Source organism: Eutrigla gurnardus (genome assembly GCF_963514095.1).
Source record: "Eutrigla gurnardus genome assembly, chromosome: 3".
NCBI classification, from domain to species: Eukaryota; Metazoa; Chordata; class Actinopteri; order Perciformes; family Triglidae; genus Eutrigla; species Eutrigla gurnardus.
Window position 1 is genome coordinate 6,635,008 of NC_139917.1, and position 13,782 is coordinate 6,648,789.

At 40.3% G+C, this 13,782-nt stretch overlaps 1 protein-coding gene across 7 annotated transcripts in view; it reads left to right on the forward strand.

Annotated features, from left to right (window-relative positions):
* Window positions 1–13,782, forward strand: part of LOC311010747 (teneurin-3) — a 317,927-nt gene that overhangs the window by 240,749 nt on the left and 63,396 nt on the right. For all 7 annotated transcript variants that reach the window (XM_084005346.1, XM_084005347.1, XM_084005350.1 and 4 more), the window contains 4 exons: window positions 3,691–3,823; window positions 4,047–4,175; window positions 12,065–12,196; window positions 12,572–12,707. In XM_084005346.1, coding sequence (XP_083861472.1) covers window positions 3,691–3,823; window positions 4,047–4,175; window positions 12,065–12,196; window positions 12,572–12,707 — 530 coding nt within the window. The remainder of the gene's footprint in view (window positions 1–3,690; window positions 3,824–4,046; window positions 4,176–12,064; window positions 12,197–12,571; window positions 12,708–13,782) is intronic.

Genomic DNA, 13,782 nt, shown 5'->3' on the forward strand with positions numbered 1-13,782 from the left:
GTTTGCCTTGTTAACCAAAATCGTCTCACCTTACCCATACTTAATCCCATAAAGATACTTAATACGCATAATTAATTAAAACAGATATTCTCATTAACCTACTACAGAGACTAACAGGGCTCCTGATGATGTAGAGCTGTACGACATTATGTGCTGACAAATTATACCACACATATCACAGTGGCCTGATTGAAAATATGTAGCATTTACTGTAATGTATGCACAGACTTCTCATGTCCACTGTGTAACATGTGAGCATGAATCTACTCAGACAACAGAGAACACAGGAACCGATTCTCGTAGCAGGTCTATAAATGGGGTAGTTTTTATCTCCACTTGAACGTGCCTGGGGGTTATATATATATATATATATATATATATATATATATATATATATATATATATATATATATATATAAATAGTGGAAAAAAAAAAATATATATATATATATATCACTTAACAAATAAAATAAAACACTTGAAAAAACAGTTTAGCATAACAAAGGAGAGCACTCAGATCATGCAACGTGTCATCTGATCTGCCTCCCCGTCCACTTCAGGCTCCATCTTCAATCTCAATGTGGATGTGTGCACGACTTGAAATGGAACAGTCTTGCATTGGAAATGCATTGGATTCAAAAGGATGCATCAGTCCCTGCAGAACACACACTCCAGCACACACACACACACACACACACACACACACACACACATTCACAGAAACACACAGAGAACAAAAGACATGGAAAGCCTGGTTCACCCACACTCAATAACCTTAGAGAAAGATAACCTCGACCTTTATTCATCCCAATGGAAATTGTTGTGCAGGAGCTGCTGTTCAAAGTACGAGAGAGTGCAAATATAAAGAGCATAAATATATCAATAAAGGTGCAAGTATAAAAATATCAAGAAACGGATACCCCGAATCCACAACGATAAGGGCCAAGCTTCTAAACAAGGTAAATCCATGAACCAGACCTGGGAAAGTGTCCGTTGAGCCTTTCGAGAGACCATGTTTCATAGAGATGTCTCACTGTTGGAGAATGCATGATAGCATCGCAGCAATGTTAGCTTTCTATGTTACAATAGAACAGAATGCCTTTAATGTCATTGCGTATTGAATAATGAGATTTGTTGTGCATCTCCAAAATGTTCCCCCATACACACACACTTAATAAGGATAGATAAAGAAGCAGAGGACATACGTGCATAGTGAGAAGGCCAATAGTAGTGCACACTAGTTTGGGAGGTATGCTAAAAAGGTGAGGCACATTCTTTTTAATCCCTCATCGTGTTTTTTCACTATTTTACACACGAATCCGGTATAAAAAAGGTTTCATTGTGAGGTCTAATACAAAGGTTTTTAATACAATGTTCAGAACAATGCATTGGATTCTGTTATTGGGACAACTACTACAGTTTTTTGCAATTGCTTACATGCAATTTTGAAAACCGGGTTCTTTTTTTCAAAATATAATCACAATTATCCAAACACCAAACTCAATTTGCATAATTCCTAGATTGTTTGCAAAATGACACACTTCAGTCAAAACATACACACTTCATTCAAAAAATACACACTTCAGTCAAAACATACACACTTCAGTCAAAACCTACACACTTTAGTCAAAACATATACACATATTTTTGAAAATGCTATTAGTTTTCATTTAACCAACACAGTCCTCAATGATCAGACACTATTGCAGCCAGTTTCACACTGCTGTGATACAGTTTTTCTCGATTGTTTACACACATTTTCTGAACGCATGCCTCGTACTCTCAGAACTCTACACACAAATCAAAAAACACACACACAATGGGCAAAACCCCTCAATTCTCCTGCAAAATGAAACTTTACATTCAAAACAATGTTATTTCTTCTCAAAATGGTATTTTGTTTTCAAATGACACACACAAACCATCATATGAATAGACATTTATAAGAAGCAGTTGAACACTGATGTGCTCAATGTAAAACACGATGAACACTTCTTCTCCATTTACCATAATGACTTAGGCCTTTGTTCAGTGTTACACTCACTACAGACAGTACATACATAAATGTGTTGTAAAATATTTTAGAATATTGTTTTTATATATTTTATTTTCCCCACAAGAATACTATGGAGCTAGAACAGTCTCATAATTCACAAATGCACACAGAAATTCACAAATGCACAAAAAAGATTTACAAATGTATTTGGGGATTTGTATATACATGTGACTCAAAACACAAATACATTTTCAATGCACACACAAATATGTTTCATTTCATATGTAAGTAAAAAATATTCACATATAAAAAACAAGATTCATAAACATATTTCCAATGCACACACAAATCTAAAAAAAAATCACAAATACATGAATGTTAAAGTATTTGCAATCTTCATCAAATACGCATTTGGGGCTTGTTACATTCATATATGAACTGTTGGACCTGTATTTACAAAGTGCTTTTAATTTGTAAACCTCCCTGCATTTGTGTGTGAAACTTTTGAGACTCCCCTGACGTGACTCTGATCCACAAATGCGTTTTTTCTAAGAGGAGGTTGTCTGTAGCCAATCAGATGTCTCCCTCCTTTACAGCCAATCACGTGAGTGCGTTGCGTTGGAGGGATATGGGTGCTAGAGCCAGAATCGACCTTATTTCTGGAGATAATTTCCCTTCTTCCTGTGCTCCCTGTCTTTATGCTGTATAGATTAGGTGTACAGTTATATAAATATCTATTTTTCTTTTATCCATCCATCCATCCATTTTCTACCGCTTATCCTGTATTGAGGGTCACGGGGGGGCTGGAGCCGATCCCAGCTGTCATTGGGTGAAGGCAGGGTACACCCTGGACAGGACACCAGTCTATCGCAGGGCCAACATGTAGAGACAAACAACCATTCACGCTCACATTCACACCTACAGGCAATTTAGAGTCACCAATTAACCTATCTATTTTTCTTTTATAAAGAAGCATTTTATGGAAGTAATTTATTCCCTCATTCTGGGGAAGATGAACCGGTGCGGGCGGAGTTGTGTTTTAGACTTTTGGGGGAGACACTCATGTGATTGGCTGTAAAGGAGGGAGACATCTGATTGGCTACAGACAACCTCCTATTAGAAAAAACGCATTTGTGGATCAGAGTCACGTCAGGGGAGTCTCAAAAGCTTCACACACAAATGCAGGGAGGTTTACAAATGAAAAGCACTTTGTAAATACAGGTCCAACAGTTCATATATGAATGTAACAAGCCCCAAATGCGTATTTGATGAAGATTGCAAATACTTTAACATTCATGTATTTGTGATTTTTTTTTAGATTTGTGTGTGCATTGGAAATATGTTTATGAATCTTGTTTTTTATATGTGAATATTTTTTACTTACATATGAAATGAAACATATTTGTGTGTGCATTGAAAATGTATTTGTGTTTTGAGTCACATGTATATACAAATCCCCAAATACATTTGTAAATCTTTTTTGTGCATTTGTGAATTTCTGTGTGCATTTATGAATTTCTGTGTGCATTTGTGAATTATGAGACTGTTCTAGCTCCATAGAATACTGTCATGTACACAGTGTTCATCCAAACCAACACAAAGTTGCATATACAGTGTTCTACATACAAAACCAGAAGAAATGACTGTATACAGTTACAAGTCTCATGTATACAGTTTATGTTCATGTGCTGCAGGTTCGATCTCCTGGCCAATGGCGGCGCTTCCCTCACGCTGGGTTTTGAGCGCGCTCCATTCCTCACTCAGTACAGGACTGTGTGGGTGCCATGGAACGTCTTCTATGTGATGGACACGCTGGTCATGAAGAAGGTGAGCAATCCAGATATTTGACAGAAACGTCCCTTTATATGTTCCAGTGACTTTTAACACCATTTCCTCTTTCACGTATTCTTGTTGACTAATCACAGCTAATTTATTAATGAAATAATTATTGTATGATACTGATTAAGGAAGTGACTAAGTGACTTATTGTTTCAGTCATTGAGTTGATGTCCCATGTAAACCAAATGAGTAACTGGGACACGTGTTTCAGGAGGAGAATGACATCCCCAGCTGTGACCTGAGTGGATTCATCAGACCCAGTCCTGTCATTGTGGCATCCCCTCTTTCTACGTTTTACAGAAGTTCAACTGAGGATGGCCCCATCATACCAGAAACACAGGTAATAAATAAGTAACTAGACCAATATCCAAGGCCAATATTTACACTGTTCATAAAAATAAGATCTCAGGAATGAAGTTATTAGAAAGTAGCAGTACACATCAGTCTAAATCCAACCTATCAATCATTCATTTAGTCAAAAATCACCCTCTTCCTTCAGGACTCAAATGTGAACACCCACACACTGAAAACATAGTTGAGATATAATGTAACGTCCATCACAAAGAAATGTTTGTATGTCTGATTTAAACTCACAGAATCAAATCTTCAGGATCAAAGTGATTCACTTCAGAGCTACTTAAACAGAGCTGCTAATGCTAATTCAGCATGCTTGTAATGATGTCAATCTGCCCAAATGTCTGCTAAATCAGCAGGGCTTAAGGCAAGGCAAGGCAACTTTATTTGTAGAGCACATTTCATACACAAGGCAGGCTCAAAGTGCTTCACATCATAACATGTCATACAATAAAGTGAAAAAAATAGAAGAATTAAAAGAAAATAAAGGCAAAATTAATAATATCAAGGAATAGAAAATACAGTGCAGCATAAGAAGTTCATGGATAGTCTTGTTTACTGAAAGTTGGAGTTGTTAAGTTGGAGAACTGAGCATAACTCAGTGGATCCATGGCAACATCATACTTCTCTCTGTGAAGGTTCTCATCCAGGTCGTGGTCATCTTTGAAAGCTGGTAGGCAGCTGGTTTGTCTGGAACTGAAGAGGCCTCTTGGTTGAGAGGCGAAACGTCTTGGAACACCTAGAGTTGCCTACGATAAAGCTTTCTAAGATAATACTTCTTGTTTACATCCAGTATCATGGGAACTGTAGTTCCAACATGTTTGTTATCCCCCAAGTAGAAGATTGAAAATGTGAGTGACATAATCCATTTATCTCAATTGTTTTTAAATATTATATATATATATATATATATATATATATATATATATATATATATATATAAGAATATAATCTAGTTAGAATTATCTCTGAAACTCATATAACTTTATATTATAAGATCACAGCGCCATATGGCATAACCAATTCCAGAAATAACCTGGGTGGGTGCTGTTCTTCAAACATTCTCTAGGGTCACTTATAGGAACAGATGAACAACCTGAGATGTTTACTCAATGATAACACTCACACTAGCACTGCTAACACCACTGATATGATGTGGAGGCTAACAAACTGCTAAATGCTAACACATTTAATAGCTTTGGTCCTAGACAGACAAACACACACTGTGGCTCTGGAGAGGTGGGCACACACACACACACACACACACACACAGAGCCCCACCCTGTGCCCTGCCTCTAATTTCCTGTAAGCCTAATAGCACATCTGTGTGGTTCTTTATCGTCACGTTGCTTTAACCAGTCCTCAGAGGAAATGAAACAGATGACAGAGCTCCATATGTGTTTTTGTGTTTTTACAACCCTGAACCAGCTCTCTATTATTATTCTTTATTTGACAAGCATGTGTGTGTGTGCCTGCCTATCTGCGATAAAGGAAAAGAGTGTGTGCACCCACGCATGTGTGACGTGTGTGTGTATGTGTGTGTCTGAGTGCAGATCAAAAGCAAATGAATGGAAAGCCGCTACTTAGCTTTTGGTGGAGCTGAGTCCATTAGTGAGGAAGGCAGTGAAAAGGGCAGTCTTAAAGGGGATGTAATGGATCTGTAATGAACACTAAATGCCCGGCTAATGAAAAGGCAATAGTGCAGTTGAAAATATATCACAGGAACATTCCAAATGGATCATTCCCTGAGGAGCTTGGCTTTTATTTTTTTATATTTTAATGTTTCTTCCCAATAGGAAAATGTATTTTAGTATTATTTTCACTTGGAATGTGTGTATATTCACTCAGCCAAACCAGTGTAATCAGTGTAATATGCAAAGCTTTAACCGGATGTGAGTGGCTGTGGGATAGTAGTGGAAAGGCAACCAGAGAACCTGGGGAAAAGAAAATCAGGACACGTGAACATAAACCCTATGTGCCGATGGTTCAACCAGTGACACACTACAACCACTGTGTGTTCATTTGTCACATCAGTTGCTTGGTCGTAGTAGTAGCCATCAGTTATATATGTAACAGTGACGTTGCACTTAAGAGGTGAATGGCTGATATCTGGGAGCACAGCGACCTCACTAAAGGAAATGTGAGAATGGTCCAAATGGTTTGATATTAAAGTTTAGCTGAAAGGCCAGAGTATCTGTCATCTGGACTGTGACTACATTCTGAGTGAAGCAGGAGAGGAAGGCGGGACTTGGGCTGGTGAGGAATTAGATTTAATGATTGAAAAGATTAGCTCACGATCTTCTCTCGTAACTAAAGTAATGTTGATGACATTTCGAGGCTGAGTCCCAGACAGCATGAAATGACACATTTTCAAAATGACAAAAAGACCATTCATGTTTAGCTATGAATATCTTTTTGTGAGAAGCAAGAAGGGAGGAGTCATTCTGTTTACTACCAAAGCGAAAGGGCTTATTATGTTAAGCGAAGAGACATTTCACTGAAAGGTTATCATAAAAGATTAGATTACCAGATGTATATTTGTGTTACACATGAGCATATGGCCATATCAGGGTAGTTTTATGTCTCTGCAGCAACAACACCTGGACAGACCAGGAATTCACTGTGTGACACTCTGACTGACTCTCCAGAACACTAAATACAGACAGGCTGTAGAGGTATTTGGAGGTTAGCCACAAAGCTAGAGAACAGGTCGATCTCACACCTGTTGGGAGCTGGGTTACCAACATGCTGCAGTATCACCCAAGAGGTTGTGACAGCTATAAATGTCGTTATGAAGCCTCAGTGCATTAAGCATCCCTCTGCTGCAAAGTTCATGCTGATGATACAAGGTTTTGGAGACAGATGGATATTCCCTCAAGTGGCAGGTGCGATAGAAGGGACTCATATAAAGATCAGAGCTCCACCTCACAACTCATCCTATTATGACAAACGAAAGGGAGACTGTTTGAGTATTTTGCAGGCTGTGTCAGCCCATACGATGAGATTTTAGTTTGATAGCAATGTTGGGCGATGCAGCGTTCATCGCTGTATGAACTTGCCAGTGCAGGACTCGTTTACCACATTGGACTGAGATGTTTGAAGGGGTCTCTTCTTCATTTGAGATGAGTTCATTTTTGCACATTTGTGGGTGGGAACCTGTTTGTCCGATTTAAAATCGATGAAATGGAAACTCTTTTGCTTTTAAATAATCTTTATTGCCACTTTAACTAAACTTGTTTAGTATATTGCTTGAAATTGCAATATATATATATATCTCAGTGTTAAACTGTCTAACAATCAAAAATGAAAAATAATAAATTAAATGTTAAATGTTAGCTCCTCCTTTTACTACTATCCTTATACTATTACTAAAGAGTGCCTCTCTTTAGGACATCTTCACTTCATGGCCAACCCACAATTTTGAAATGAACAAAACCTTGGAAATGAGGCAGTTCTTCTAAAAACACATTTTAAACATTCTTTATGACACTAAACCAAACCCCCATCAGCATAGCAATTCAAACAGCATTTGAACAAGGAACCTACAGGTTGTTGTGGTCTTGCTTGCTATGAATGTCCTGTAGAATGGATGAGGTGCTGCGATGCTCATTATGGGAGGATGGAGATTGTCACTCAATCCTGTTTATTCAAATTTACAAATAAGAAACAAACAATGTCTCTGTTTCTCATGTCATATTAATGCAGAACAGTACATGTACATCAGTGCATAGTGGTGTGTGCACAATTCAGCCTTGACATGTGTCACTCACCAATAATTGTAAAGTGTATTATCAGTAGTATACAACCACAAAAAGTGAAGTGAACTCACCATCAACATCCGTCTCAGATGTTGGAGCCGGTCAGTGGTGATAGCATCATTAGCATAGTTGGAAGCAGCTGTGGGCGTTGGTGTTGAACTTCCATGGGACTCCACTTCTCTCTACTCTAGTTTTTTGTGTAGAGTTAGAGGTCATCAAACCAAGAAAATCTCTATCTCTCTTTATTAAGTGCATTGCCTACTTCAAGGTACTCCTGGAGTTTTTTGGCCTTACTGCAGCATTGTTAAACAAACCTCAGAAAAGTTCCCTGAGCACTTTTGGTAAAGAGTGAGAAGATCTGGGGCCCTAGTTTCGTAGACCAGGCGCAGTCAGCACTCAGCTGCGCCACGCCGACGGGGTGTGTCCGCCTGGACTTTGCAAGTTTCGTGCACCGCGCAGGCTCGCACAGGCACACCTCCCGTCACTCCCACCCGCGCAAGTGGGAAAGAGGGAGGAGAAGAAGGCGTGAGTGGGAGACGAGGAGGAGACGAGGCGTGGACTGGGATTAATACAGCCGATTCAGATCTTCACCAATCAAATGAGCTCCTCTCCTCTCCTTTAATGCGTTAGGGGAGGTTCAGTGCAAGATCCGTCACTTGACAACCCGATGACAGAAGCAGCGCCGCCGCTCCAACCACGCGCATCACACGCTGTGCGTGCGTATCATAATAATAACAATGCTGATATTATAAAAAACAGGAGAGAGAGAGGGAGATGTTTTGGTCCGAGAGGCTGAGTTTCCGTTACGCGTGCCATCCGCCTTTGATCTGACGTCAGATGGGACGGGACAATCTATATAGATATAAATTCACGTGTTGATTCAATTAGTTGCATTAAATAGTGTTTGTTGTGATTATTTATTGCATTTAAATGTGCCTGGAACTGTGGAAACCTGCCTGTGAGGTCTCGGTGACGTGTGCGCACTGCGCGCCGTCAGCCAAACTTCCACTCCGGCAGCTGTAATTCGCCTTGAATGAATGGACTTTATTTGCGCCTTGCGCCTTGTGCCTTGCGCCAAGAGTAGACCAGGTTGGAGCTGGCGGGCTTTCAGCGCAGTCTCGGCGAGGCTTTTTGCCACGAAACTTCCCAGCCTCCCCCTGCTGCGTTGCCACACCCATCTTGGCGCAGGCGATCCACCAAACTGCCAAACTGACCGTGTGCAAGGCTGCGCTGGTCGAAACTTGCATTACGCCGGCTCCGCCACCCTCCGCCGCCCTGCGCCGCCCTGCGCTGCGCCACGAAACTAGGGCCCCTGGTGTTCTTGTGGGTTGTCCAAAGTTGTGAGTCATTAGACCAAATCTCTATGAGGCACTGCAACTCCTCGAGACTCCACATCTTGCTGTGATTACTCGGGCTCATCATGGAGGAAAGAAATAAACTGCGGCTCACTACCAATAATGTCCAGCGACGGTTGCTACCCGAGCTGTTTTTATTCAGTTGGGTTTGATCCTGTTCTCACCACAAACAAATTGCACCAAACTGTAGCAGAGTTCGTTTTGAACCGGACCCCTTCTAGGGGGTCTCGGCCCGATGGTTTTGGTCCTCAACCGGGTGCCCTTGCTTTGTTCAGACCTGCCCAATGAAACCGCACTAAGGGGGTAAATGAGCCGGATTAAACAAGACTGGTGTGAAAACACCTTAACTCTCCATCTCCCCAAAGAACGTTCTAGTAAACAAACACAACATGAGCAATGCATCTCTCTCCCCTTCCACCGTTACTGAAGCTTGGTGTCCTTCATTTGGCCAGCCATTAGATGGAGTACGACCTGTCAGACAATAGTGGCTGTTAGTTTGTTTCTAGTCAAACATAATTTCAAGATGAAATGTCATGCTGGTTCTCTCATGACTCCGTGCCGGTCTGATGCTTTGCTGCTAGCGTCATTCTCCTCCGACAGCTCGGTGGCGTCTCAGTAGTCCCACATTACATATGTACACATGTACTCTGTACTCTGTTTTATGAGAGAGGCTCGTCTTACTACAACTAGAAGATGATGTGTCACCACGGGTATCAAAAGGTCAAGCAGGTGTCAGTATGCATGTCTGTGTGTTATGATCTAAATCAGAGCAGTACTTCTGCTTGTCCTTCACCTGCAAGTGCACCCAATAAATGATGTGCATGAACACAATGTCCTTCAACGATGTAACACAGGTGACTTGCCAAACACATAAGCACTCCCACAGGACATGACTTGAAAGGCTGTTTCAAGTGTTTCCAGACTGTTACCAACTGGTGTATCATGTTCTTTTTAATGATTATTATTTGTGTAATGGTTTGCCTTGGTGCGAGGAACTGTTGCCCGTGGTTAAAGTATTGACAAGTCTCATCATTCACTCACTCAATTATTGACTATAGCCCCTTTTACGCTGCCTTTTCGTTACGGGAGTATCACGCCTTATTTCCGACCCGTTGTCAAGACGGAAAGGGGCGACAGAATGTTACACCTCTGAGACGCCAACAGACGTCGCTGGTAGTTGCTCATGCGAGGCTGCCATTGTACGCATTGACATGTTTATGATGCACAGCAACTTCGCTTGTGGTTGAAGAGTTGTGTAAATATGCAGACGAGCAAAAGTTCATCTTTCATTTTTGTTTGTATGCGCTCAAGCTAATCGGATTTCCGACGCTCATTTAACACGTCTCTCTCGTTCCGCAAAGCCGGGATGCTTTGTAAATGGAGACACTGTTGCGGCGTCACACCGCAAAGCAAAGTTCTATGTAAACGGTGCAGTTTGCGACATATTTTGACTCACCTTTCCGTCAAAGGCCTGTCAGAATGTCAGAACACACTGGTCTTTCAGATCAATGTTATCCAATAGGATTCTTTCCCGACTCAGACTTCATGCTATCACTGTCTGTATGATGCCACAATGAGCAGGATGATATATTGAATAGTGTGTACCTAATTATTTTGTTGGTGATACACAATTAGGCTAATAGGCAGCAACAAAGAGAATTTGAGTTTTTATTAACGTTTATTGGGTGCATTACATGTGTGCTTTTGTACACCATTAATCTGTTAAGATCTGGCAGCTAGTCCTATCTCTTATAAAACAACACAATACAAAACAATATGACACTAAATAAACTAACTAACTAACTAAATATTGCCATTTAAGAGATGCAAGCATTGTCGGAAAAAATAAAACGTTTATCCTCACCTTGTGTAAAATCTAAATTTAAGACAATTTCAACATTCAAATTAAGATCCCATGAACAATGATACAGCCGAACGTCTTCTACTACACTTTGAATTCATCTGTAACTACAAATTTGATGCTCTAAAATACGACATGTATGATACAATTCATGAAGATGTACTCGTGCAGTTTTGTTCATCTTTCCATAAGTCATGTTACAAATAAGTTATGTATCCCAAACATTTTGAAATAGTATTAAAACCATGACTATTGATCAATAATCATATCACCGAACAGCTCCATGCAGGCCGAACAGGCAGATTAATGGAGAATGGTCCCAGAGTGCTCTGTGAGGTGTTCACGGATTTGTATGAAAGTGACAAAAATAATGATGCACAGTTTTGTTGCTGTCTGTGGCAATCTTGTGGCTCTAGCAAAGTATGATGTCAGTGTCACAGTGAATTTATGAAATTATGAAATAGCCATGTTTCCTAACACTGTCATGATTATCTCCCAGTACCGGGAAGCTTGTATTCAAGTTTAAAATCTTGCTAGTATAAGCAGAAAATGTGATGACAGCGATTTTGCCAGAACCTGATCAATTTGACTAATTTGTGTGTTTTCTTAAAGGTGATTAAAAATATTATATGGGGGATAATGATGATTCTGATTTTTTAAAAGCCAATTCATCCATGCTTATTGTTATTGATAAGCGGATCATCCAGCTCTACCACATACATTTCACAGTATTGAGTCGAACAGTAGCTATAGTCTTGTCATGGCCCCAGATTGTTTCGTACTTGTTTTTCTCTTATGAGCTGAGAAATCAGCAGTTCATTCCCTATAAACATGATGCCTAGGGAGCATGAAACAGTGTTAGTTGCTGATGTGTTTTCTGTGTTCCTTTTTTATTCTTCAGGTTTTGCAAGAAGAAACCTCAATACCAGGCAGTGATCTAAATCTGGTCTACTTGAGCTCCAGAGCTGCGGGATATAAACCTGTCCTCAAGGTCACCATGACACAGACATCAATACCTTTCAACCTGATGAAGGTGAGATATATACTGTGTGTGTGTATATATATATATATATATATATATATATAGTGCTTGTTTTTGCCACTGACAGGCTCATATTGCACATGTTCCACATGACCTGTCACAAACAGTTCTGATCAAGCGAAAGGTAAATAAAAACATTGGATTTCTCCATAGGGTAATTTCCATAATGATATCTCACACGTACGATAACAATCAGAGAATCAGCGGTGAGTTGTCCGAGTGATGGGCTGCAGTGTGATCACTCCAGTGTCACTCAGACACATATATGGGAAAATACTGAAGTTGCAATTTGACAGCACCATTGCCCCAAATCATTGGAACCCTAACCTGAACTACCATTAAGTAACCTTTGTGCTGTTTCTCTAGGTTCACCTGATGGTGGCGGTGGTGGGTCGCCTGTTCCAGAAATGGTTCCCTGCCCAACCAAATCTATCCTACACCTTTATCTGGGACAAGACGGATGCTTATGGCCAACGGGTCTATGGACTATCTGAGGCAGTTGGTGAGTTTGCTGCTAATAGTAAAGCTAAACACATCAAAAATAACGTACACTTTTTAAAATGTGCACTGGATTGAGCTCTCTGAGACTCCGTGAAATGTTGTTCCAAAGCAACAACAACAAAAACATGCTCACCATCATTTTCAACCTTGACTTGGAGCACCAGAGGTCCGTGAGAACCTGAGGCTCCTGTTTTTTCCTCTAGTTTGGAGGGGCTTGAACAGGGGCCTGTAATGCCTTCTATGCCGAGAGTAAAATATTAAAACCATTCCTAAAGGTGATGGGGAGCCAAATGTGTAATCTGCAGCATATTTGTGTGAAAAGCCTCTGAGCAGCCAAGGATACCAGCTTTCCTTTCACACAACACTATTGTCAGCCCTTAAAAGCTTGTTTTCAACTAGCTACGTATCTGGATCATTTGGAGAATCGGTTCTGTGTGATAGCATAAATTAAAGTTTCATTAGTCACCGTGATGTCACCCATTGGTGTGTGGAGTTATGTTTTGAAGTTTTAAGTTTGTCATTTTGGCCGTTGCCATATTTGTTTTTACAAACAGAACCAGACATGAGAGCGTGGAGCTAAGTACAACCGAACGCTGAATAGTCGACCACAATGTTACAATGAACTTTCATGAAGTGTAAACAGAAGGTGAAAGGGTTTCATCCTGCTGACTACTGTGTAGGCATTAGATGATGGGTTTGGATGATGGGCTGCCACTGGGTGACGTCCGCCTGCCTCACTCAAAGTGATATCAGGAACCGTTATGTCCATGAAACTTGCTAAATCCTGGAATTTTGGACGGCATTGGACCATGACTCTGCCTCCATGTCATGATGTGACAGAACAAAGGGACTGTAGTTTGTGTGCTTCATGGTGAATAGCATTAATGTTAATGCACAATTTGAGGAAGCGGACGGGATTGTCTTTCAATGTTCCTGGAACATGTACAATTTCTTGAGACAAATAAATTGATCGATTTTTGTTTGTTTGATTGACTGATAATCAAACTGATAATTGATTGTAGAAGTATGTGCTCCAGTTTGTTCAGTGAGTGATTCTAATATTAATATTATTTGAT